Source organism: Candoia aspera, chromosome 9, assembly GCF_035149785.1.
Source record: "Candoia aspera isolate rCanAsp1 chromosome 9, rCanAsp1.hap2, whole genome shotgun sequence".
Classification (NCBI taxonomy): Eukaryota; Metazoa; Chordata; class Lepidosauria; order Squamata; family Boidae; genus Candoia; species Candoia aspera.
In genome coordinates, this window is record NC_086161.1 from 12189594 (window position 1) to 12216146 (window position 26553).

General features: G+C 42.2%; 1 protein-coding gene across 3 annotated transcripts in view; it reads left to right on the top strand.

The window, feature by feature from the left end:
* The first annotated feature begins 1141 nt into the window (after window positions 1-1141).
* Window positions 1142-26553, top strand: part of DBNL (drebrin like) — a 30401-nt gene continuing 4989 nt past the window's right edge. Inside the window, exons 1-12 of one of the 3 annotated variants that reach the window (XM_063311401.1) lie at window positions 1144-1319; window positions 3352-3407; window positions 6792-6904; window positions 8861-8935; window positions 9577-9723; window positions 11024-11101; window positions 12337-12488; window positions 17991-18045; window positions 18447-18515; window positions 22030-22138; window positions 22524-22673; window positions 25607-25728. In XM_063311401.1, the coding sequence (XP_063167471.1) occupies window positions 1237-1319; window positions 3352-3407; window positions 6792-6904; window positions 8861-8935; window positions 9577-9723; window positions 11024-11101; window positions 12337-12488; window positions 17991-18045; window positions 18447-18515; window positions 22030-22138; window positions 22524-22673; window positions 25607-25728 (1209 nt within the window). In that variant the 5' untranslated portion in view covers window positions 1144-1236. Of the gene's footprint in view, window positions 1320-3351; window positions 3408-6791; window positions 6905-8860; window positions 8936-9576; window positions 9724-11023; window positions 11102-12336; window positions 12489-17990; window positions 18046-18446; window positions 18516-22029; window positions 22139-22523; window positions 22674-25606; window positions 25729-26553 lie in introns of all 3 variants that reach the window. The other 2 variants (XM_063311404.1, XM_063311402.1) reach the window with 2 other exon arrangements.

A 26553-nucleotide genomic window follows, 5' to 3' on the forward strand; every position in this document is an offset into this window, starting at 1 on the left:
GTCACCTTGCTTAACCATGGTTTTTTGGATCAGCTACAGTTTCTTGGGTTCACACCACCTGCAAAGCAAAGTTTCTCCACACTTTTTGACCTGAGAAACGCATTTGGGATTTTGAGGCTGCATATGTAATTTAGCCATACACCACAATGCGGGCCACACAGCAGCATGATTTGACAAAATGTTTCTATAGTACAACCACCAGCGCTGACCACTTTGCTCCCATCTAGTGGACGTCCTGATTTTGATCAATCAGGTCTGGTAGCTCTACTGTATAGCCAAGGACATATGCTTAAACCCAAGTTAAAGCAGCAAACAAGAATATGTATATTTAAAAACAGTGACTATAATTATTCCACAATGCAGAAATGACTTTTTTCCCCTATTTATCTAGCAACTTGTGCCAAGGGCCTTTTTTGGCTTAATTTGCAATCTGAAAAGCACATGTAATCATTCAGTTAGAACAGCAAACAGCCTGGCAGCAGATTTTATTAGGACATTAACAAATTGGTTATTAAAATAAAATGTCTCCAAACTTTATTCTGCTGCAGCGAAAATGCTGGATCCCGTTCTTCCTTAGCTTGCAAGCTTCCAAATATTTTTCGAATAAGAGTATTTTTTTAAAAAAAGCAGAACAAGGAAAAAAAATTGCATAACCTTGGTCTTGCGCTTGAGTCAGCACACCCGAGGTCACCAGATAAATATTATTTACTAGTTTGCACCCTGGGTTATGTCCTGACTCGCTTGACCAAGATTTATTAAACTACCCCAACTTTCACAGGCGTAAAATAAAATCTCCGGACTGCAAATATTGGGACGATCCATGAATGACCGCAGAGATTTAGTTTATAGTCTCTCTGCTGCTCTCTTTCGGTGGTCGGGATTTCTGACGCCCAGATACGGGAGCTCCGAAATAAACCCGAACTTACCCGTTGCAATTTTGGGTTTACGCGCAGGCGAAGCCCAACCGGGAGTACCGTACTCCGGCGCCGCGTGGGCGTGAACCCAACCTTACCCACACGCAAGAGGAACCGGCGCGCCCCTCTTTCCTCGCAGCCGCGCGTTAGGCGAGCTGCTCGCCCCAGTTTCTGCGCGAGGAGGCGTGGGTCGGGCGCCCCCGTCCTCGCCGCAGAGCAGCCGCCGCAGCGCCAGGCCGGGCGGAGCCGGAAGCCGCCGGCCGAGCCTGACCCGCTGCGCGGCGGTGCGCAAAGGAGGGCGCGACGGCGCTGCGGCTCATCCATGGCGCTGAACCTGAGCCGGAACGGGCCGGCGCTGCAGGAGGCCTACGGCCGGGTCGTGGCCTCCGCGAGCCCGACGGACTGGTGAGGGCCGGCTGCGGGCGGGCGGGCGTCGCGACCGAGGCGGGCGAGGCGGGCTCGCCGGGCTCGGTCCGCCGGGCGGGCTTGGGGGAGGGCGCGGGGCAGAGGACGGGGCGCCCGGGGAGGGGGGGAGACCGCGGCGCCTCGGGCTCTTCGGCACCCCCGGAAGGGGGGCGATGGTGGCCCCCGGAGCGAGGCGGGGCTCGCGAGGGAGGCAGGCGGCCCCGCGCGCGGTGCGGGAGTTGGGTGCGTGCTGGGGCATCCCGGGTAGCCTGCGCTGGGGGGCCGCGGCGGGGATGGGTTGCGCTGGGGGGCGGAATTGGCGGGGGGGGTTGCAGCCCAGGCGGGTGGCTGCCTGGGCCCGCCTGGCCGCCGAGCGCGGACTTCACGTGCGGGCGCGGGGCGAGGAGGCGGCGGCCGAGCCGCGGTGGCGCAGTGAGGACGGGAGGACCGACCCGGGAGCGGTCGCTGGAGCGAGAAGGCGAGCGGAGACCGGGAGCGGCGGGCGCGGGGCAACGCAGGTGATGGTGGGCGGCATTTGGGAAGTGGCTCCGGGCAGGGCTGGTGGCACCGGTTGGCCGACGCCTGCCAGGGCCCACGCCCCAGCAGAACCTCGCGTGGACGGGAGCCTGCCTTGGGCTGTTCTCTCTAGGACCCAACGCCCAGTTAGCTAAGCCAGAGGCCAGCGGTTTGGGATGGAGCCAGTTGTGAACCACCCCGCCCGTGGCTTGCATGTTGAGTAAACCAGGCCATTATAGTTTTTGTTTGTTTGGGAGGCATAGCACTTATGGGGGGGGGGCGGATAACAGTTGTATTCTGTTAACCTGCACTTAGCTTGTTGTGTGAACTTAGCTGCCTTGTGTAAGGAGGAGGAGGAGGCCCACGTTGCTTTGTGCCAATTTCTTCTAAGGAGTGGTATAGATTGGTGGAGGTACAAATCAAGTGAGCAGGCCATTATGATAGCGAAAACGCTCTACCAGAGCTGACTGGAACCTCCTTATGGACTTTTTGTGGAAGCCAGAAAAAAATGAACTTACGATTTATGGTATTGATGATTAGACAGGATAGAGACCTGTTGTAACTTTAGAGAAAGTGGTAAATTTGTAATTGTACTATAACTGTTGTAAAGAAGATTGCAAGCCACTTCTTTGTGTCTTTTTTCTTTTCTATTTTCCTTTAACTTTTGTTCCCTTTCTTGCAGTGTTAGCTTTCTCTTTGATTTCTTTCTATTAGTTTGCATTAGTTTTTATCTTATTTTTTAAAACTTTTAATAAAATTATAAGTGTGTGTGTGTAAAATGAAGCAATCTAGCTTAGCACCAGTCTTAAACCCTCATAGCTAAATATGGAGGAACCATTGCACCGTTGGTGCACCTTGTAGAAAAGAGAGCCCAGCTATATGTTTTGAAAGAAAGGAAGATTTGGGAGTTCTGTTTAATGGAAGGAGGATGGATAAAAGGTTCTTTTGGTGGGCTTCACACATGTTGCCAGACTGTAGATAGAGTTAGTATTGTTTTCTTGTCTATTTTTTAAAAATTTATTTATTTATTTTTACCCCGCCTTTATTATTTTTATAAATATTTATTGAAACATTTAAAGGAACAGAATTAATGGCTACATAAAACAAAAAAAGAAGATGGACATAGCAAGTAAAGAGTAAAACCTCAGTAAATAAACAGTTTACAACTATTGTAAAATTGTTAATTAATTAAATGTAGAGAGCTAAGTTCCTTAGGTCATCTTAAGAAATAACTGGCAATCTCTGTAAAACAGTAAACATACTTATATTGATATCACCCCTATTTGTCATTGTTCCAAAGAATCATGTAAGGGAAAAAGAAGAAAAAAGGGTAAAAAATTGAAAAAAAGAAAAAAATTAAAAATTAAAAATTCGAATAAACCAGAATCAAATCTAGGCTTAGTATGGTGTAAGAATCCAATCATTGAGGCATCAGGTCAACAGTATTCCAAATCCGAAAGGTTATCCTCAGTCCCCAGTGAGTAAAATAACAATCATTTTCTTTTGTTGCTTTCAGGGCCCTGTTTACATACGAGGGCAACAGCAATGACCTGAGAGTGGCCGGGACTGGAGGTAAGTGAATTTTGGAAAACGTTCTTTAATAAAGCATGGCCTGAAAAGTGTACTCCTATTTTTTGGCTGAGGGTTTCTCAGGAAGTCTGTATTCTAGATTGTGTCAGTCCTTCGGTTCTAAAGCAGAGACTGCTTGATAATTGCTTTCAGATCCGAATGCAGCTGGCCCTGTGATTTTGTAGGGCATCTCTGGCATTGTCCTAGAAGCTGGTTCTCCAGTGTGATGGTGACACATTCCTGAGTGCCCACTAAGTTCCTAGTCCTACTTTTTAAAGTAGTTGTTGGATTAAGAAAAATGAACATGAAGTAGTGTGCTCCAAAGGACCAGCTTGATGCATAATTTGTATAACTTGGGCCCCAAATAGGCAGAAACTGGAGCCAGAGGGAATATGCAGCCCAGTGCTTTGTTTAGAAGCTTATTAGTCTACTCAGAAAAAGACCAAAACGTGGATGATCCTGAGTATCTTAGCACACTGGGAGCAACTAGATTGCTTTGCCTTCTGCTGAACGGGAGGTTTGTAAATCTCCCATAGCGGCCATTTTGTGAGATTGCCCATAGCATGCTGCAGAATTTCAAACATACCCACCAGCTCCCAAAGGTTGGGAGGTCCTGTTCTGGAATCAGCTATTTATTTTGCAAAAAGTTTGGTGAAGTAGATGGTCATTCAGAAAGCCTTATGCTAGCAAAGCTTTAACTTTTAAGTATGTTAAAAAATCAGGAAAGGAGTATTTATTTAGTTTTCCATTTATTTTGGCTTGTTTATACACAGGGATTATGGGAAGTGTCCAGACGTGCCCTGGGAAATGGATTGTAGGAGATGTAGTAGTATACCCCTGTTTTGCAGTGGAAAGGAAGCAATGTTATACCTTAAACATGTTACAGATCTGTGTGAAGGTTCACAGGTGACCTAAACGTTTTGAAAAGAAAGGAAATATTTTATGCAGATTACTTCTTAAATCTTTTTTTAAAAAATGCAAGGAAAAAAATGCTAATTACAGCCAGAGTGCCAGTGTGTACATCAAAGAATTGCATATAAAATGGCAGTTCTAGCTACTTGAACTGCTTATTAAATATACTTGTTTTGGAATGCTGCCTGTTAAAGAAGTTTTAGTGGATGGAATCACTGTAGCCTGTTGCATTTACAAAAATACATTCTTGCATTTCAGTAGTCATTGTATTTTTGCCACCGTAGTTGTAGGCAATGGGGAAAATCTGTAAAGGCGTAAAGCCTGTGTGTTTCTGTTCTTTCTGATTTTTTTTTTCTCTTCCTCTGTGCTTATGCCTGTTGGCATAAATTGCACAGAATGATGCACAACAGGTTTGTCATGATGTCTGAATTGTCTGCCAAACTAGAATCAGAAGCCATGACTTGTATCGGGGTTGCAAAGCGATTTGATGGAATGTCTGAACTGAAAAAAAAAATGTATATGACTGTTGCTGAACCTCCAGGTGTTCCTTTCATCATAGCAGGTAGAATGTTGGGTAGAAAGATTACAAGATAGGAGTGATTTATTGGCTTCTAGTTTGCAGAGTAAACACATGGTTTTATATCACCTTTTGCTGGAAAAGGCAAGTTTCGGGGATGTTCAAAGTTGGTTTTAAAATGGTACCTTTGAGTCAATGTCTCAATGTCCCTTTTAATCTGTTTTTTTTTTTTTAAGAGAATGTTCTATAAAGCCACAAGGACAGAAATTATACCCTTGCACCTACAAAAAAGCATAAAGATCCCTGTTATGGAAATTTTCATACAATTGCAGTAGGAAAGAACAACCCTTCTTGATTGTGTATCATCTGGAAACTCCTTCAGCTATTTTTGTTTTTAAAATGGGAAGTCGCTGACACAGCTCAGTATTTAGTGGTTTTTCTGAGGAAGAATTAACAGCAAGGAAGAATAAAAATTCTGCAGTTGCCTTTTTGTTTTGCATTTGAGATGGCTGGTTGTTGAGGGAACTAAAATAGGTGACTGTTCGAATAACGAGATGATGATGAAGAAGAAAACAGTTAACTATAACATGGAGGCAGAATTGGATGGGTTAATGGAGAGAACATCAAAGACTAAGAGCTTGTGTTGGCAGGGAGGGAGAGTTAGATGAGGAAGTGATTCACTGGCTGCTGTTTTAAGACTGCAGATCAGTAGATGCCCAAACTTTTTCAAGGATGTCCTTACATATCTACTGGATCCTCACATTTCCTGATCTCAGAACTATAATGATGAGGCTCTACTACTTAATGAGTTTCCAAAGTATTTTAGCACGGTAAATGTTGTCTTATGCCTACTAAGTAATATTTTTAGGTGGATATCGAACGTCCTTCACCAGTTCAGTTCATGCCCAGAAGCTGTGTGTTCCTTTAGTTAGCTTTGCAATTCTGTCCTTATTCTGATATCAACAATCACAGTTTATTATCCTGGTAGAAACTCAAGGCAGATAGTGTTTGTCCCCCATAACTTACTTACTTACTTACTTACTTAATTTATTTATTTACTTACTTATTTACTTACACACACACACAAAATTTGTCACCGCCCATCTCCTCTGACCGGAGGGACTCTGGGCGGTTTACAATACAGAATAAATATACAATAAAATTTGAATAAATATACAATAAAATTCTAATAAAATCCCATTAAAACTAAAACTAAAACAATTTCTTAACTACCCCAGCTCATAAAATCCAGATGGGAGAGTATGGGCTACAATATTTAGAATCTTTCTTCTCACAATCTTATATGAGATAGGCTTGGCCAAGATCTTAATACAGTCAATAAACTTTTAACTGAACAGGAATCTTTACTGATTTTCTTTTACTATGTCCATCCGTATTATTCTATGTAAGACCAACCTCACCAGTGTGTTGGGTTAAATCATGGTCAGGCTGCAAAACAGCAACAGTATCTTATTTAAAACATGAGTAATTGTGAAGACTGAAACTAAAAGGAGTTTCAGAAGCAGGTTATAAACTAAATAAGAATCAGTTGAAAGAAAACATCTTTAACATTTCATTGAGTTAAATCAAGTCCTGCCTGGGAATGTTATTTAAATTAGTCCCTTTTAACAGTTGACATGGATGGAAATGATCTTTTCAAGCAATGACTGCATTAAGCTATATTTGTTGAATAAACTGCAGTTGGCTGACCTCACACTACATGCCAAACAAAACCATGGTATGACTTAGTACTGTTTGTGAACCAGGCCAGAGTGTTTATCTGTAGCAAAATTGAGCAACCTGGTCCCTTCAGTTGTGCGTTGGTGTTTAAACATTACCTAGAACTTCTGGAGTTCTTTCCTGGTTCTAGATCAGTGTATTCCATATATTGTTTGTGGATGACTCTTAATTTGCTTTAACTTGACCTCTTATTCCTCTTGTCAAATAATGATATATAGATGGTGGTCTGGAGGAGATGGTGGAAGAACTCAATAGTGGGAAAGTAATGTATGCTTTCTGCCGAGTGAAAGATCCCAACTCTGGTTTGCCCAAATATGTGCTTATTAACTGGGTATGTACAATGTAATTCCATTCAACCACAGAAATTAGAAGTTAGTTTTACAAAATGTAGTATTTCTTGGTTTATAAAAAGTAAATAGGTTTCATGGTAAACTGACAGTGTCTGAATGTTTAGGATATAAAGACAAGTTGGAAACACACATAAGCCATAGTTAATGAACAGTTCTTTGGTTCACATATCATGGTAAGCCAAAACCAAGGAAATCACATTATGGCTTAGTATAAGCATAATGTTGGACTTAAGATGAAGCAAATTATATTTAGGCTGCACTGAACATAATGCCTTGGGTGTTTATACCGTTTAACCCCCCAGAACTTAATTCTCTGAGCAAAGCTGTATCAAAACAAGTATTTTAATGTTTGCAGTCATGCAGATCACATTCCTAAATATCTTTTAAAAGATAAAAATGCATTTCATACTGCCAAGTAAAAGCTCTAAAGCTCCTCTAAATCCAGGGCTGGACTGTTAAGGAAAGAGTAAACATTTGATAATAAACTGACCAGAAGGAAAATGTGCTACTAAAATATAGGGCAGAAGTTGTACGAATCTGGATCAATCTCAGCAGGAGGAATTTTCAGCATTGCTAATCTCAAAGTCATTTTGGAGACAGATGGCATCAAAATCTAATGAAATAAATATAATTTATTGGAGGGGGCAATATGTAAGAATGAAATATGTAGCAAAGGTGACTTACATTTGGATATCTTTTATTCTTCTTTATTGACAAAATGAGAGCCAGTTTAGTGTAGTGGTTAAGGCACCAGGTAGAAACTGGAAGACCGTGAGTTCTAGTCCCAGCTTAGGCATGAAGCCAGCTGGGTGACCTTGGGCCAATCACTCTCAACCTTAGGAAGGAGGCCATGGCAAACCACTTCTGAAAAACCTTGCCAGGAAAATTGCAGGGACTAATCCAGGCAGTCGCCAGGAGTCAAAAACTGACTCAAAGGCACAAAAGAATTTGACAGATATGAAAACCTGTGGCATATTAAACATTAACAGATCGATTATCCCACAAGCTTTCACATATTACTGTACAGTTCATCAGGTGTGCAGAGTGGAGCAGGACCTGTGAAAGCAAATGTTATAATAAATTGATTGGTCTTTATTACATTGTAAAAATGTTTAGGTTCTGCAGCAAGGAATTCAGCATAGAAAGTGAAACAGAATTAAGGAAACTTGTGTGCTTAGTTGAAGGCTGAGACAAGTAGGCCTCCCTCAGAACAGACTTCTCAACATAGTGCCCTCCAGTTGGATTGAATGACAACTGTCCTCCTGCCTAGCCATTAGCCATGGTGCCTGGAAATTTGGGGAGTTGTAAACCAACCTTTCTGAAGAGCACAAGGCTGGGCAATATGAGTTGAACCAGAGCAAACCAGCCTTTATTGCAGTCATTAATCAGCATAGGTTGTCCAAATAGAATGTCCAACTCCAAGTCATTCTAGTTTTCTCCCAGAATGGACCAGTTAATGTGTTCCAGGGGTGGTTTGTGCATTTCACAATGCCTGCAATATGGAATGAGTAGTTTCTTTCAGGGCCAGGACATATTTGGAAGACCATGCACCATCTTCTGTTTCAGACAGTACATTTCGGAAATGCACACAAACGTACCCAGAGTACGCATCAGAAATGTTCTGGGAGGAAAAAAAGGAGTATTTTGTTTATGGGAGCGTCATATTTTTGAGATAACCTTTCATGTTCCGTTTTTAAAAACAGTCTTTTTATAGACTCTGGAAAGCTATATGCTCTTTACCCTCCATCTTTCCTAACCTAAATTTGGAAACCAGATCTTGGCTTTGTCTTACAAGTACGTAAATAAATAAACTCTTTCCATGAGAGGAGTGTACCTTCAGGAATGGCATTCCAGTATGGCATTTCCTTCCCTGTCACCACTTGTGTGAAGAAAGATATGAGTCCCCTCTTTTAAGTTCTCTGTTTTTCTTTCCTCAGTTTGGTGAAGGCGTTAATGACGTGAGGAAAGGCGCCTGCGCCAACCATGTCAGTTCAGTGGCAAACTTTTTGAAGGTATAATCTGATTTTTATTCTCTCTAATCCTTTTCCAGTTGTGTGCCCTCCCACATATTGTAAACAGTTCTGCAGGCTTTTTGTGAGTAAAATCCCATTGAAAGTACACCCCCCCCCGATGATATTATGCTGAGGGACAGGAATTTTGAAGGCAGCTGGTTAAGTTTGCTTCTTGGATTCCCTGGGAGAGGGAATGGAAATAATTGGAATTACAATTATAATAATTGGAATTGGAGAGTCCTAGTTCTATGCTATCCCTTTGCTTAGAATAGGATACTTGGAAGAAAAGATTCACCCGCTAAACATTACTACTCTTGAAACCATTCCTGTACAGCATGTCTCCCCCTGCTTTTCTCAGCAGCTCCCCAGCGTTGCTGCAAAATAAGACTTTTGTCTCAGGACAGATTCCAGGTAGAAAATCTGTTTCCATCAGGCAGATGGAGGGGTACGATACATCCCATTGGCATTGGTTAGTTAGCTATTCATGAGGCTGTATCTGCTGATGGGTTGACACATCGCATCAAGACATGGTTTGTCTGCCTATTGTTTAATGAAAAAAAAAACACAATCTGGCTTAGCATAGTGCGCCAGACGATGGTCAGCCATCACAAGCAGGAAATTTTGCACTTCTTTTCTTTCAGGGTGCTCATGTGACAATAAATGCTCGGGCTGATGAGGATGTGGAGCCAGAGGCCATTATAGAGAAGGTGGCCAAGGCTTCTGGGGCAAACTATAACTTCCATAAAGAAGGGAGCAAGTTCCAGGATGCGGGGCCACAAGCTCCTGTGGTGAGTTCTTCTAAGCTTGAGCTAGGCAAGATGGTGCACTTGTTACCTTCCTTGGAATTCATTAGGCTTCTGCCCCACCTGATTTCTGTTCTCATAGATTAGCAGTGTATAGCCTTGTCCTTGAGAAGGTCATCAAAAGCTTTTGTGGGCCACCAGGTGAATGAGGGGACAGCACTACAGACTTCATGGCCCAAGGGATCCCAGAGATCATCAATGGACTATCAGATTAAATAACAGCTTTAATGTTATAACCTGGTTGAGCTCTTAAGAGATTATCAAATCCGAAATCTTAGGAGATTTGGAGAGATGACACTGAATCTTACGGGATTTTGGGCTGGAACACCCATCTTGCAAGATTTGGCAGTTTCAAGATTTTGGTTGTTCAAAAAATAATGCCTTTTTTTCTTTTGATGCCTGCGATGCTAGTGGTCCCAGACCACAGGTTGGAACTGTTGTTTTAGATTATTTTAACAAATCAATAAATGGGACACTAATATGCTGAACATTGTCTTTGTTTCCAAGGATGCCCCTGGGTTCCACAAAATTCCCATTGGCATTCTGGGAAAATGAAAATGGGTGGGGCGGGCACTGCAATTTGATTAGGGGGAAAAAAGAGGATTATATACTTTATTACATTGTTTCCTGGTAAAAAGTTACTTTAAAAATTGCCACACCTGACATGGTAGACATTTTGCAAATAGATGCCAACACAGCCCCTGTGGTGGTTATTTTCTGACAGCAAATATTCAGGCTGAGCTTATCAATCCCAAAGGTTTCCTGCCACTTTATCATAGGTGGTGAACAAACAGGCTTGCCAAACTTCCAATGAAATGGCAGTTCAGGTCCTTAATCCACAAAAGGAGGTAGGATTGTGTATGGGAGTGTTAAAATGGCTTAATGCCCTCTGTGCCATGGGCTGATCTCTGCATCACTGGCCTTAATGGGTTGAGAAGAAGTATTTTGTTAACATTTACCTAATTCAGTGTCTGGGGGTTCCAAAAAGTGAGATCTATTAGCAGCTTGCTGGCACCTTGATTAATAATTAAGCGCAGTTGTGATGTCATGAATTTACTTCTCTATGTTTAATTAAGTAATGACATAATGAATTTTAAATTTTATGACTGTAAACCTATTTATTTCCTGCTATTTTATTCTTTATACACGATGTCTTTCTCTCCTCTTTTTTTTTCTTTTGTGGAGCTGTTTTATTTCCGTAAATGTTTTAATAAATAATTTATTAATAATTAAGCACAGTGAAGCCAGGGAATTTCTTTAGTGGTGTGATTCTCTTTTGCAATAGGGCTCCGTCTACCAGAAAACAAATGCCATGTCTGAGATTAAAAGGGTCAGCAAAGATAACTTTTGGGCCAAAGCAGAGGTATGTATTTCATCCAGCCAGTTTCCTGTTGCTGCTGAACTATCTGTTGGGAGTTCAGGTTTGCTGGTGGCAGATTTTCGGCTCCCTTACATTTTCAGGGCTGTTGGGTCTCAGACCTCAAAGGACGCTTCAGGTCAGTGAGGACAATTGGTGGACTTTTAAAAGGTGGATTAAGCAGGTCAAAGTGGCCTTGTGCACACATTATAGAAAGCCATAAGAGGTGGGTCCACACTTCAGAGCGTGTTCCCCCCTCCCCTGTTTTGCAGAACCTTTGATTTCAGGCTTGTCAAATGCCAATCCCTGGGCACTTCTTTATGGCATTATGAGCCTGCCATTTTGAAGCTGGGATTTGAGTTGGCAGAGGAGAAAAACATTGCACTGTCTGACCAAATGGAGAGAGAGATTAGGCTTTATTCTAGGAGGAAGGACTGGTTTTCTGATACGTCCCAGGCCTTCTGGATGTGGTTAGGTGCAAGGAATAAATACTCAGTATTGCACTGGGCGAATGGGCTCTTGGAAAACAACTCCTTGCTCTTTAAAAGAGGGCCCACAACTTGCGGGCCTGAGGTCTGTCCATGTCAGCAAGTGATGGGAAGGCCTTCCCAAAGAAAAGTGGGCAGGGACTAAATAAAACACAGCATAAGGGCAAAAAAATACAGTAAACTGGATGCAATTTACCTTGAATGTTAAATACGGGTAATATGCTCCCCCTTTAATAATAGTCCCTTTTCGTTTAATTAAAAATAATCTGGTGCTAACTTCTGGGGGGCTTTAGGGCCATAGCTAAGGATGCCATGAAGATCAGATTTATGCATTCCTCACTGTTTTAAAAAAATTCTGGTTTCATACTCCTCTGATGTTCTTTTCCTGTTCTTCAGACATTTCAGTAATCAGGGGAAGGACGATGTTATGGATTGTGCTGAGCTTCTGAGAATAAGTACCAAAGAGATGTACAGAATTTATAAAAACATGCAGTTTCTTCCCTGGACTGTGTCAACTTAGCTGTTCCAGGGGTGTTCCAGCTGATTTTTGGAAGTTTCAGGAAACAGATCGGCATGTTCTTGAGCAGAAACATGCCGAGTTCTATGCATCAGCTGTTTGAAAGGTCCTTTACAGTACGAATGATTTAGGATAAGGCTGACTGTCTTCCAGTCTTATGATTAGAAGTTACCCAGTTTAACTGATGTGTAGAGTTCTCTGTAGGTTCCCATTTTGAAATGTGTTTGTTCTTTCAGAAAGACGAGGAAAATCGCCGGCTAGAAGAAAGGAGGAAGGCGGAGGAGGAGCGTCAGCGTTTGGAAAAGGAGCTTCGGGATCGGGAATTGCAAGAAGCAACTTTACGGGAGCGAAGATTTAAGGAGCGAGCCAGTGAGATTGATGCCCGGAGGTGAGTAGATCTGGTTTTCCTGGCCGTCTTAAGTTTTAATTTAATATTTGGTATTTAATTTAAATTTAATATTTGTCACAGTGAAGCAAACTTGCCTTGGCATGCCCTTAATAGCTGCAGGGGGCACATTTACTCTTTGCTTTGCAGTATTCTTTCAAATATGACAAAGTTGGTAGAAAGGAAAGCTTTTAAAAATCTAGTACAGAAGAACTAAAAAAAGCTCTAGCACAGAGTAAGGGAGCTTGGTGTCTTTCAGCCGTTTTTGCATACAGCTCTCCCAGCCAGTTACTTTGCCCACGTTGGCAGCGAAGACTGATGAGCGTTGTAATCCGGTACGTCAACTGATCTGCTTACGTGATTTCATAGAACATTCCTGTGGGCTGGGGAGAATGCTATAAAGTTCTTCAAATATTTGTGAACAAAACTGGATATAAGGGCTATCTGGCTGTGACATCCATCACTCCGCTGATTGCCAGGGTTAATATGGCAGATGTGCCTGGCTGGGCCAGTGTCCCTTTCCTCCTCCATGTTTCATGTGCATCGCTCCCAAAGATGTGTGTTTCGTGGAAAAGGACAATCATCCCAGGAATATACAGTTCTTTGGTCAGTGGTATGCAGTACAAAAATTCCCTCTGGAATTTCCTCCAACTTTAATTTAGCAAAACTTCCAAAGATTACTGCCAACATGATCCAGATTCACTGAATTGTGCTTACCTTTTACCTGCAACATCTAACATCTCTCTCGGATGTATCATTCCCCCTAACCCCCAAACATCAAAACTTCACAGGAAACCCAAAAGGAGACACGTGGGCATGCTGTGAAATCAAGTTAATTGGTTGAATCTTCCATCTTCTTTACCAAAGTGCATTTCCTGCGAATACCAGTGTTACAGCTCATAGGAAGCCATTGGTGTAATCGCCTGCACTAGTGTCTTTGCTATACTCCTTTTCTAAGATGTAAATTCCATTTTAAGGCACATCTTTAGATGCTTGTAAACTGACTAAAAGGTACTGTTTGTCCCCACCAAACAGTTATAAAGGTGATAAATTTGCATCCCTCCAGACAGGATCTGTGAAGTCAGAGCTGAGAGAGTATGCATTTTTCAATCTGACAAGAGTTGCATTCTTTCTGGGCCAAATTAGAAGTTACTTAGATAGAGGTGCTGCTCACCAACTAAAGAGATCAACTTTCAACCTTCTTTTCACATCTCCAGCTGCCATTGTGTTGCAGACTCAAAATGTCTTGTCTTGTCCTCTCTGAACTTCCGTCAGAGCAGAGTGGTGAATCTATGCCTGCCTAGATGCTACTGAATTTTAGCTCCCAGCATCCCTCATTACTGGTCATGCTGGCAGGTGCTGGGGGAGTTTAGCAGCATTAAGAGAGCTGCAGGTTCCTGCCCTCCTTGGGAGTTTGTTAGTTAGTGCATCTCTGCCACCTAATCAGCACTGTCTGTCTTCTGTTTCTGCCATAAGTGTGAGAGAGTTCAGCCAACATGTTCCTCAAAATTGGTTACAGAAAGCGCAACCAGCCGCAGAAAGTTTCATTTCTTCCTTTTTTTTTTCCTGTTAGAGCAGTGAGCACTCTGTTGGAACAATTTGTGTTTGATATACAGTACATGAAGTGGGACAAGTTCCAGACTATACAGCAGAGAACCAGAAACAGCAGGGCTCGAGGTTAAATGTAGAATGAAGCAATTAACACTTTTTTTCCTTTGTTGTTGTTTATTCGTTTAGTCGCTTCCGACTCTTCGTGACTTCATGGACCAGCCCATGCCAGAGCTTCCTGTTGGTCGTCAACACCCCCAGCTCCCCCAGGGACGAGTCCGTCACCTCTAGAATATCATCCATCCACCTTGCCCTTGGTCGGCCCCTCTTCCTTTTGCCTTCCACTCTCCCTAGCATCAGCATCTTCTCCAGGGTGTCCTGTCTTCTCATTATGTGGCCAAAGTACTTCAGTTTTGCCTTTAATATCATTCCCTCAAGTGAGCAGTCTGGCTTTATTTCCTGGAGGATGGACTGGTTTGATCTTCTTGCAGTCCAAGGCACTCTCAGAATTTTCCTCCAACACCACAGTTCAAAAGCATCTATCTTCCTTCTCTCAGCCTTCCTTATGGTCCAGCTCTCGCAGCCATATGTTACTACGGGGAACACCATTGCTTTAACTATGCGGGCCTTTGTTGTCAGTGTGATGTCTCTGCTCTTGACTATTTTATTGAGATTTGTCATTGCTCTTCTCCCAAGGATTAAGCGTCTTCTGATTTCCTGACTGCAGTCAGCATCTGCAGTAATCTTCGCACCTAGAAATACAAAGTCTTTCACTTCTTCTACATTTTCTCCCTCTCTTTGCCAGTTATCAATCAAGCTGGTTGCCATAATCTTGGTTTTTTTGAGGTTTAGCTGCAAGCCAGCTTTCGTACTTTCTTCTTTCACCATCATAAGGCTCCTCAGTTCCTCTTTACTTTCAGCCATCAAAGTGGTATCATCTGCATATCTGAGATTGTTAATGTTTCTTCCAGAGATTTTAACTCCAGCCTTGGATTCCTCAAGCCCAGCATGTCTCATGATGTGTTCTGCGTACAAGATGAATAGGTAGGGTGAGAGTATACAGCCCTGCCGTACTCCTTTCCCAATCTTAAACCAATCCGTTGTTCCGTGGTCTGTTCTTACTGTTGCTACTTGGTCGTTATACAGATTCTTCAGGAGGCAGACAAGATGACTTGGTATCCCCATACCACTAAGAACTTGCACAATTTGTTATGGTCCACACAGTCAAAGGCTTTAGAATAGTCAATAAAACAGAAATAGATGTTTTTCTGAAACTCCCTGGCTTTTCCTTTATCCAGCGGATATTGGCAATTTGGTCCCTAGTTCCTCTGCCTTTTCTAAACCCAGCTTGTGCATCTGGCAATTCTCGCTCCATGGATTGCTGAAGTCTACCTTGCAGGATCTTGAGCATTACCTTACTGGCATGTGAAATGAATGCCACTGTTCAATAGTTTGAACATTCTTTAGTGTTTCCCTTTTTTGGTATGGGGATATAAGTTGATTTTTTCCAATCTGATGGCCATTCTTGTGTTTTCCAAATTTGCTGGCATATAGCATGCATTACCTCGACAGCATCATCTTGCAAGATTTTGAACAGTTCAGCTGGGATGCCGTCATCTCCTGCTGCCTTGTTATTAGCAATGCTTCTTAAGGCCCACTCAACCTCACTCTTCAGGATGTCTGGCTCTAGCTCACTGACCACACCGTCAAACATTGTTATCCTTCCTATACAGGTCTTCTGTATATTCTTGCCACCTTTTCTTGATCTCTTCTTCTTCTGTTAGGTCCTTGCCATCTTTGTTTTTGATCATACCCATTTTGGCCTGGAATTTACCTACAATGTTTCTAATTTTCTGGAAGAGGTCTCTTGTCCTTCCTATTCTATTGTCTTCTTCCACTTCCGCGCATTGCTTGTTTAAAAATAATTCCTTATCTCTTCTGGCTAACCTCTGGAATTTTGCATTTAATTGGGCATATCTCCCCCTATCACTGTTGCCTTTTGCTTTCCTTCTTTCTTGGGCTACTTCTAGTGTCTCAGCAGACAGCCATTTTGCCTTCTTGGTTTTCTCTTTCTTTGGGATGTATTTTGTTGCCGCCTCCTGAACAATGCTGCCAACTTCTGTCCAGAGTTCTTCCGGGACCCTATCTACTAAGTCCAGTCCCTTAAATCTATTCTTCACCTCCACTGCATGTTCCTTAGGAATATTAGTGAGCTCATATCTAGCTGATCTGTGGATCTTCCCTAATCTCTTTAGTTTTTCCTTTAGGGCTGGCTTAAATTTACAGGCTCACAGGAAGCTATTCATGCAATAGCCTGCACCAGTCTGTCTGCCACACTCCTTTCTTAAGCTGTGAAAGCCATCTTGATGCACATCTTTAGAAGCTTGTAAACCAACTAAAAGCTTCTGTGAAGTCAGAGCTGAGAGATGACACGTGTTTCAGTTTGACAAGAGCTGCATTCTTTCTGGGCCAAGTTAGAGCTGTTTAGATAGGGGTGCTGTTTAGTTGTGAAATTACAGGGCTGAGTTGCTGGGAAGGATCGCTTGTGACATAAGCCTTCAGCCCTGTTTTCACATCTCTGGTTACAATTTTCACATCTCCAATTGCAATGTGTGTCTGTGTATGTGTGTGTGTCTGTAAATAGCAATCCAGCCTTTTCTCAGGTAGTTCAAGCAGCTGATTTTTTTTTTAAGGTTGACCTAGACAACATAATGAAACAATGTCTCTCAGCAGATTCTGAATTAAAAATGCATGAGCAAAGCAATGGGAAACAAGTCTAGGAATATTTCTTTGCATACCATGATATTTATATGCAGCAATTGAATTATATGGAAATGAGCAGGACTGAGATGTTTCTTCCTTTCCCTTCTGTTCCCTTCAGCTTTTTGGGAGGTGAGGTTAAGAGTTATTTTAATTTTTAATGGCTGCTGAATTTCAGTAAATAGAGTGGATTTCAGGAGCCATTAGCCATATGTTTGGGGCCCATATGTGGTCATTGATTGCCAACTGCTGCATTACTGGGTTTTTGTGGAATAAAAGCGGAATTAAATTAAATCCACACTGAGGAACTGAATTCCTAACTGAGTGTGGAATTTGTTAACTTCAGTTAAACACATACTTCTGCTTTGCTGAAGATATTTGGGAATAAAATAAGGTAGTACAGTAGAGTGAAGTTAACGCTTCCTGATAGAGTTAACTTACCGTAAAGGAAATGTAGAAAGATTTTGACAGTTTATTGTATATTGGGCTTTATTTATAAATATTAGGATGCTAGATTACAGATAAAGAGAGCCAGTTTGGTGTAGTTGTTAAGGCATCAGGCTAGAAATCAGACCATGAGCCCTAGTCCTGTCTTAGGCACGAAGCCAGCTGGGTGACCTTGGGTCAGTCCGCTTCTCTCAGCCCCAGGAAGGAGGCCATGGCAAACCACTTCTAAAAAACCTTGCCAAAAAAAATGCAGGGTCTAGTCCAGGCAGTCGCCAGGAGTCAAAAACTCGAAGCCACACACACGCACACATAGATTACGGATATATGCATTTTTATTTTCTCAATCAGAAAAAGAACATTTTGAAATTTGAGCATTTATAATGAAAATGAAACTATAGTGTTGCAGCAGCAGATTTTATAGTGGCATCAGCCAAAATTGTCCTGGAGAAGTCTGCTGTTCTGGATAGTACAGCCCTTGGAATAGAATTCTGTAACTGTTCCACAGCAGCAGAAAAAAACTGTGTGCTTCCAGTGAAGTCTTGCGGTATTAAGGTTCTGATATCACAGATCTGGTTCTGTTCCTCACTTTTTGATAATGGGGATGGGTACAAACTTGCATGTGGTTTTTTATCAGTAGAGCATCAGATTAAGTTAGAATTAATGGTGAAGGACACAGCTATGTTTTAAAATGTAAACTCTGAATGGCATAATTTTTGTTAACCACAGTTCTGTTTTCTTTTAAATCTGCAGGAAATTCCAGCAACAACAGGAAGCCAACTCAAGAGAGAAAGATAAACAACAATGGGTGAGGTTGGAAATGGTCACGTTTTTTTCTCTGTTGTTCTGAGTGTCTTTTTTTTTTAAAGGGATTTCTGAAGATAGAATTGCTTTCTTGCCTAGGAAGATGACACAAGGTAGCAAGGAATTCCTAGGCAAATTCTGAGATCTTTTTGTGCTCTCATAAAGACATAAATGTCTTTATGCCAGTTAATTTGCACTGTATTTAAAATGTGATAGGGAGAGTTGGCGTTCGGGCCATCAGTTGGCTATTATTCTTGATCTCTTGTATGACTTGAGTCAGTGGTCCATAGGAAAAGCTGTTCCTTAACGTTCTTCAGCAAAGCTAAGGCTCTTATTTCACTCACCTTGGTTCCATCACCTCTGCTTGACCTCACTGTAAGTGTCAGGGATCATCTTTTGTTACAGAAGGAGCAAGAAGAAGATCGCAGCAAGAAAGGTTTCCCAAGGAGGAGTGAGTCTGTGGAGAAAGCTCAGGTACACGGGAGAAAACCCCTTGCCAGTCTGGCCTCATTCTTCACAATGCCTTAGCATGGAGTGCAATCTATATCACTTCTATCTTCTTCATATTATCTCTTGGTGTCTATTAGATGAAAGCAGAATAGCTGCTGATTTGCTGAATGACAACTAAATTCAACAATCCCATTGCATTCTCAGTGCATGCGGTGCACTGCATGCTTCATTATGAGCATTGCATGTTTAATATGGAAACTCTTGTAGCTGGCAGGTATGAAAAATACTGTCAGAATTTAATCCAGAAGAATCTTCATGCATCCACTTCACCTCTTCCTGCCATGGGTAGGCTGAATGTTCATATAGGTACATAAACCTTTCAAGACTTGTTTCTCTTTTGGTCTTGGCACATCTTAGGCAATCTCTACTCATATGCGAAAGTACTGCACTGATCTTTCTGCTGGTAAGAAAAACCCGTCTCTTCTAATGATTCTAAATACTGATTGTAATTGTTCACTATACAATTCCTTACCAGTGTTTTCAGTATTCATTTTCTTCTGTTGTCTGTTCAATCTTGCATTTTCTTAAGATTCTTGGCACCTGAATCTTGAATCTTGGCACAGATTCTTCTGTAGTATCTTGGATCATGGCCACAAAAGAGGTCATCCTTGTTTCCTAGACTATACTCTTCAGTTGTCATACCTTTCATTGTGTTTTTGTCTGGTTCTGAAAATGGAGGCTAGATAATAATTTGCCATGTTTTTCTTACTGAAGCCTTGCCCAGTTCCTGTGTCCAAGATGTGACTAAAATCATGGCTGTGGCTGAATTACTCTATTTCTCACTTCTTGCCATTGTAAATAAACCCACAAAAATTAGCAGCCTACAGACACATCTTTACTTGCCTGTTTTTTGTTGATAACTGACCTGGAGATGGAGTTCTCCCTCTTCCAGCAGTTTTGGTGTCTATGTGCCAGGATGGGAAAGGAGCAGGTTCACTTCTTCTACCCTCTAGAAAAATGCAGGAAGTGGTCATGAAAAAAGATGACTCCGTCCCTTTTGGTATAGTATGTGGCTAACGGAAAAATATCTAAGACTTTGTATAATGTCAGCCCTGTGACAAAAAAGAGATTCCTGATTTGGACACACAGAACTGTTTATAATTAAACAGTTGTATACACTTAAGTGTATTGCTAAAAGCATTTCTGTCCATCCCCAATCTCCCTTTGTATTCTCACTATCAGGAAAATCCATAAGGAGTCCTCCCCAAAATCTGTCTTCCAGATTTTTGGGGACTGTAATTACCAGGATTCCTGGCAATATGTGACCCATACTAGGCTTTCTGGGAATTTATTTTATTTCAACAGCTTTTAAGCCACTTTGGTTGCATGGTTGCCAGCCAGCCCAATAAGTCTATACGTCTACAGGAGTCAGGTTGAAGAAGGCTCTGTTAGTATGTGGCTTTGAAGCTGAATTTCCTTGTGGATTATTGTCCACACTGTTCTTTATTTACAGTGTCAGAAAATGGATCTTTTCTTCTGATTGATGGTGGTACTTCCTTGGCTTTTTCCTTTATCTTTTTGTAGCATTTTGATTTAGATTGTTGGATTCCTCCAGTTGCATGTGGGAGTCTTGATAACTTGACTCTGTTCTCTTTCCTATTCTTCTATGGGTCTTCCATAGGGGCATGGACAATTTATTGGGGGATTTAATTTGGGCAGAATGGTTGCTTTTCTTTTTCACTTTGTGCTGCTTGAGAATTACCTTCTCACTCTCTCCATTCTGCATCTGTTGGTTTGTGAGGGTCTTTCTCCTTTTTACTAGCTGTTTGTAGTTCCTTCTAAATCTTTTCCATAGTGGAAGATCAGTGCTGTCCACAGAGACCTTCCTTCATCCTCTAACTCTCTCTATCAGATGTAGTGAAAGCAATATGCAAAAGGATAGTGTATCGTACACAAGGACTTCATAAGAGGTTCATACGGTATCTTTGGGCAAGCCTTGATATCCCATTTATTCCATTTTTATAATGAACAAGAGATACTTTGGGCCAAAGCCTTCATATTTTTTGCAGTACCTAGAAAGATATGTACCCATATGCAAGCTTCACCTTGGCCCATGGATGCTTGCTTTATCTTGGAGCAACTGAGAACCATGGCCTAGAATTTTAGTGGAAGAACTAAAATGTGGGTGGTTACTACTTCCCTGTAATACTATAGATCAAGTAACTGTATATAGGAGGGCTCCGGTTTAAGAACGAGTTCAGTTCCTAAGTCTGTCCTTAAGTCAAATTTGAATGTAAGTTGGAACAGTTATTTAGCATCAGTTAGTCAAATGTTTCTATTAGTATATAGTATATATTTTACCTTTCTACGCATATAAAACACTTAAGAAACACTTCCAAATGCACTAAAACATCTTAAACATAATACATAAAGTAGTATTGTGTATTTAACCCGAAACATTGTACTTAACCCGAATTTTTAATATAATAGTCTGTGACAGTCTGTTCTTAACTAGGAGTTGTCTGTAAACCGGGACATTCTTAAACTGGGGACCTTCATTATTATTACTATTATCATTATCATTATTAACCCCAATCAAAATACTGCAAGATGAAAGCCTCTTCATTGAATGTTATGGATTGTAATCTACCCCACTAATCCAGTACGGGTTAGTAGGTAGATATTTTTCAACTTCCCAGTAGGGGCTGCGGTGGCTCAGTGGTTAAGACGCTGAGTCAGAGGACCATTAAGGTCTGCAGCTCAACAGTTCGAAACCTGAGAGCGCAAGCTGCGTGACAGAGTGAGGTCCCATCAATTTGTCCCAGCTCCTGCTAACCTAGCAGTTCGAAAGCATGCAAATGCAAGTAGATGAATAGGTACCACTTCGGTGGGAAAATAACAGGGACATGAAAGGAGCCCTCTTGGACGTCCCCTGGGCAACGGTGACATCACTGGCAAATCCTTTCAATACAGAAGCGCCTTGGTAGGTGCTTCTGACACACACACAAAAAATTCCCAGTTTAGGACGGAGAGAGTGACTGGTCCAAAGTCACCCAGTTGCTTCTGTGCCTAAAGGAGGACTACAGCCTGGGTTTCCCCATTCCTAATCTAGTCCCTTAACAACTACGCACACTGGCACACACACAATGAATAAACCTTTTTGATGGATGCCTGCATCCTGAGCTTTTCCTGCCGAATGGGTTATTGATCATCCAAATCCTCTAACTGCAGCCCCCTTAAACCTCATTCAGCATGGTCAGTGTCTGCTAGCTCGGGACTGTGTGATTTGTTGATGTGTCGCCCAACACATCTGGCAGTGTTGGATTGAGGAAAGGATTTTGATTAGTAAGATACATTGGCAGCCAAAGGCAGCACTTTCCCCCTTGCATGCTAAGGCTGGGCAGCAGTGGTATATGTTGGTGCTAGAATTCCCTCTTCTTTCCCACTTTTGATTTTTGTATTTCAACAGGATTCCGTTATCCTTCTGTTTTTGATTTTTGTATTTCATCGGGATTCCATTATCCTTCTGTTTTTTCAGGAAGCAGCATCGCTTGTAGCTCAACGATCAGTGAATCCTCGTGAGATCTTCAAACAGAAGGAGAGGTCCATGTCTACAGAAGCAGCCACTGCCATCAGTTCCCAGCCAGGTATTCCATGGGGCAGTCCTAGACTGAGGAAGGCACGCAGCAAGGGGAATCAGTTATGGGAATTTCAGAACCTGAGCATGGCACCTGAGAACATTTTCTTTCTTCTCTGCCAAGCACATTGTGAAAATTTGAAATCTGGTGCCATAATTTGGGTTCTAGAATTTGGCTCATGTGGTCTAATGCAGTCCAAGAACTGCATTGGATGCATGGTTTGATTGGATGAGTTCCGTGGCTCAAATCACAAACGCTGTTACACTTCTAAATAAGAATGGATAGAATCAGGGGACTTGGTAGTAACTGAGCAGCTTAGTCAAAGTCTCCTGGTTGTATAAGAGGCACAAGTCTAACAGGTTTGTGTTCTGGACTGACTCGGCTCCTTTCCTAGGCAAGTTACGGAGCCCTTTTCTTCAGGAGAGAAGTCAGGTGGAGGGTCCTGTATCCCCTGTCCAACCTGCTGCGCAAGATGTTCCTCCTCCTCCTGTTGCTCGTTCGTCTGGTCACGACACACCTCCAGTTTTTCCTGTTCCCGAACTTGGTAAAAGCATCATATGAGAGCATGTCGTTTCTGTTCCTTGATTACATTACATTCTTTTTTAATTGCAAGAGGTGTTTGGTTTTTTTTAATAGCTAATGGTAATTCTGACTCTTCTTCTCTGTATCCCAGTTGGAAGATAGACCTAGGGTTTATTTGATTTCCTTATTTGTTTCAGAAATGCGTAAGGCCACCGAACTCTATAAGAACGCTGGGCAGCGTGCAATAAAAAGCAATTGTACAATAAAATTAATGCAATTAAAATAATACAATTAAAAGAAACAAATAAGAAAACCACTGACAAAAAGCAGCCATTAAAAGACAGTCAGTCACCCACCAGCCCTTCTAGCCCAAGGCCTGGGGAATGAGCCTCATTTCCAGAGCTCTTTTGAACACAGTCAAGGTGGGGGGCAGACATACCTTGGGGAAAATGGTGTTCCAGATCAGGGGCCGTGGCAGGACAGAGTATTCTCCTGAAAGCATCCTTGATGAACCTATGATTTCCCCAGAGAGTTTAAAAATCTACCATTTTGTGGACAGGTTCATGCTTGAAAAGTTTCATCCCCTCCCCCAAAAGCCTGCAAAAGGAACAGGTTTCAGGAAAATTAAAGACTCCTATGCTAACTCTTCTGTGGGGCACAGATACAGACATTGGTCATCTTTTTTATTTCTGCTGTGTGAGTACTTAAATTTCTCCTGATGTAGTACAGCTTTCTTCCAATGTGAGAAAGCTGAATTTGACTACGAAAGCTGTTCCAGTCCAACTTTTGCCAAGCTGTTTGTCTTTATTACTGTTGTTATGCTGAAGAAGAATAATTTTTGCTTGGGACAGCTTCTGGTCAACTTGTATGCTTTATCCCTCTTGCACACACCTCCGTGTGTTTCTTTTAATACAAGGGTGCACAATTAGCCAGTCATGGGTGCAGCCTCATGACCAATCTCTCCCCATGTCCTGCTCTCAGAAGGCCTTTACCGAGCCTTTTTTTTTTTTACCAAATCTATGTCTCATTCTCCAGTAGCTAGGTTTGCTAACGTTGGAACAGACCTGAACTGTTCTTTTCATCCTTATGTCAAAAGTAACCCTTCCCTGGTCTGTACTTCCTATTTCGTTGTGGTGAGAAGCTGTGACACGTGCAGCTTCATCCATCTCAGTGATCTGCTCAGATACCGTTTATCCTTCAAAGCTTCAGAAGTCTTGTTGACCTCTGAGATCTCTCTGTGTTCAGTTTCTCTATGTGTTGTGCAATGGTGTGTGTGCCTCCTGTTTCCTCTGTGTGGCCGTTCGTGCAACCTTAGTTCTTACTGCATTGGAAAAGCTTGTGGGGAGGGGCAGCAAATGAGAGCCAATGATTTTGCATTGCTTGTGAGATGGTTAGTGTATAATTAAAGTGAGACATGAGAAGGCAAGAAAGCTGTTTGGTGTACTGAAAGGAGAACTAGAGAGGGATACTGAGCAGGGGCATCGTGAAAAAAAATTGCTATTAAGCCGAGGAAGGATTGAAACCTTGGAACGTGAGTCTTGCCTTCTCAGCATCATTTCTTCATCAAACTGATGACTGACTCCGTTTCACCCTTAAGAATCTGCTTATGTTTTATATAGTGGCATGGCGCACACTCGGTTGAAAGGTCAGACTTAGACTGGTTGGTTGGATTCACCTAATACGTAAATCAATGTTTCTCAACCGTGGCAACTTTAAGATGTGTGGACTTCAACTCCCAGGATTCCCCAGCCAGCAAGGCTGGCTGGGGAATCCTGGGAGTTGAAGTCCACACATCTTAAAGTTGCCAAGGTTGAGAAACACTGATGTAAACCATTGTGTAGTTTGATTTTGAGTTAGGGCATTGTGTGAATCTGACCATGAACTGTGGTTTGTAAAGTACTGTTTCTAGCTCAGTACTGCGTTTGCTGAGGCTTGTTTAATAAGTCTAGGGTTTATTATGGTTTAGCATAATTTATGAACGTAGCTAATGATTCAAGTGGCTCCTCGCCCCTATGCTTACAATAATAGTTGTTTTATTTATGAAGCACTTCAAGATGCATTTCTAAGATGACTCCCTTGCCATACAATCTCAGTCCAGAGAAAACGTTAGACACTTTGTTTAGCTGTTGCCTCTGGGTGGGAAGGAGAGGAGGAGTCAGTAAAGGGCACGGGTGCTCCATTGAGAAGAAACAGATGCGGCTACATATCAGTAGGCTGGTTGGTTATAACTAAGTGAGCTTTGGAAGGCCACTGAACAACCCTTCTCCAGGCTAGGAAACTAGTTTGGTAAATGAGAGAGACATCATAATAGTATATTTTTATCCCACCATTTTAAAAAAAATAGATTGATTGATCAACTCAAGGCAGCGAACATAATACTCCTTCCTCCTCCTATTTTCCCCACAGCAACCTTGTTGAGGTGGGTTGGACTAAGAGAGAAGCCCAAGGTCACCCAGCTGGCTTTCATGCCTAAGGCAGGACTAGAACTCATGGTTTCCTGGTTCCTAGGCCAGCACCTGAACCAATACACCAAATTGGCTCTCTTTTATATCTAACCTACGGGCATATGGCCATCCCCTCACGCTGACATGTAGCCCCCCTGTTGCAGTAATTGTCTCTCAGCAACAGCCTTTTACACAGTGTTGAAGCAGCATTTTTAACCATGGTTTGTTGAATAGCTCATCATTGCCTGGGTTGGGTCTGGAAGAACAATTCATAAAGGCCATTAGTAGCAGTAACAACACCTCAGCTACGGGGGGGTGGGATTTGCACATTGCACAAAAATGAAAACAAGCCACATTACGGCAAAGCGCAATGCATGGACTCAGTCACTTAGGGCAGTGGAGGATGTCCTTAGCCCTCCTCTGTGGAAATCACAATAATTCAGAAAAGTGCATTAGGTAGGACATGCCAGAATAAACCTGCTTGAAATGAAATTGAGAATGCTTCTTTCAGGTGATGCTGTCAGGCAAGAAAACCACAAGGCGGGGGCTGCGGTCTACCAACCAGAGGTGGAATGTGAGGCGGTGTATGAGGAGCCCCCAAGCCAGCGTGTTATCTATGATGAGCCTCCTGAGGTTAGTCTCTGCTAGCAAAGTGCGGATCAATACAAATAGGGTTATTCTTGACTGCCTTAGCAAGATAGTATTGTTGTGTCCTTTGCTATTTGTTTTTTTTCAAAATACCTGTAAGAAAAAATTGTACCTGTTATTTGCAATTTCCCTAATTTCTCTGGCATACTTTTTTACCTAAATATATTTGGGGAAACTTACATTAACAAGGACAATGTAAGTTTTTAAAAAAAACATAATTACTCCTATTTTACATTCATGCTTTATGCTATTTTCCCATGACATTCATTGGGAAAGTAATGAACTATATGTACTTACGTTTTGCTCAGCCTCATGTGGTGCAGAGTGGCAGGTGGCAGCATTGCAGCCAAAAACTCTCCCCACGACCCGAGTTCGATCCCAGCGGAAGCTGGATTCTGTCTCGAGTAGCCGGCTCAGGTTGACTCAGCCTCCCGTCCTTCCTTCCGAGGTCGGTGAAATGAGTACCCAGCTTGCTGGGGAAGGTCACGGTTGGGGAAGGCAACGGCAAACCACCCCACTCTAGACTGCCAAGAAAACGTCGCAAAAGTGCCATCCCCCCAAAAGGGTCAGACATGTTTCGGTGCTTGCACAAGGGACCTTTCACACTTCATCACACCTGCCTCCCTATAGCCCAGCACTTTCAACAGGTTTTAAAAAGGAACTTGTAGCAATAAGAACCAGTGTGTAACAGCGAAAATAAGCATAAAAACAATGCAGAACAATGGAAGAATCAAGAAATGTGAATGCTTGATGAAACCAAAAATTGGGTGTAGCTACTGAGAAGGCCATTTTGTACATCCTGGGCACCCA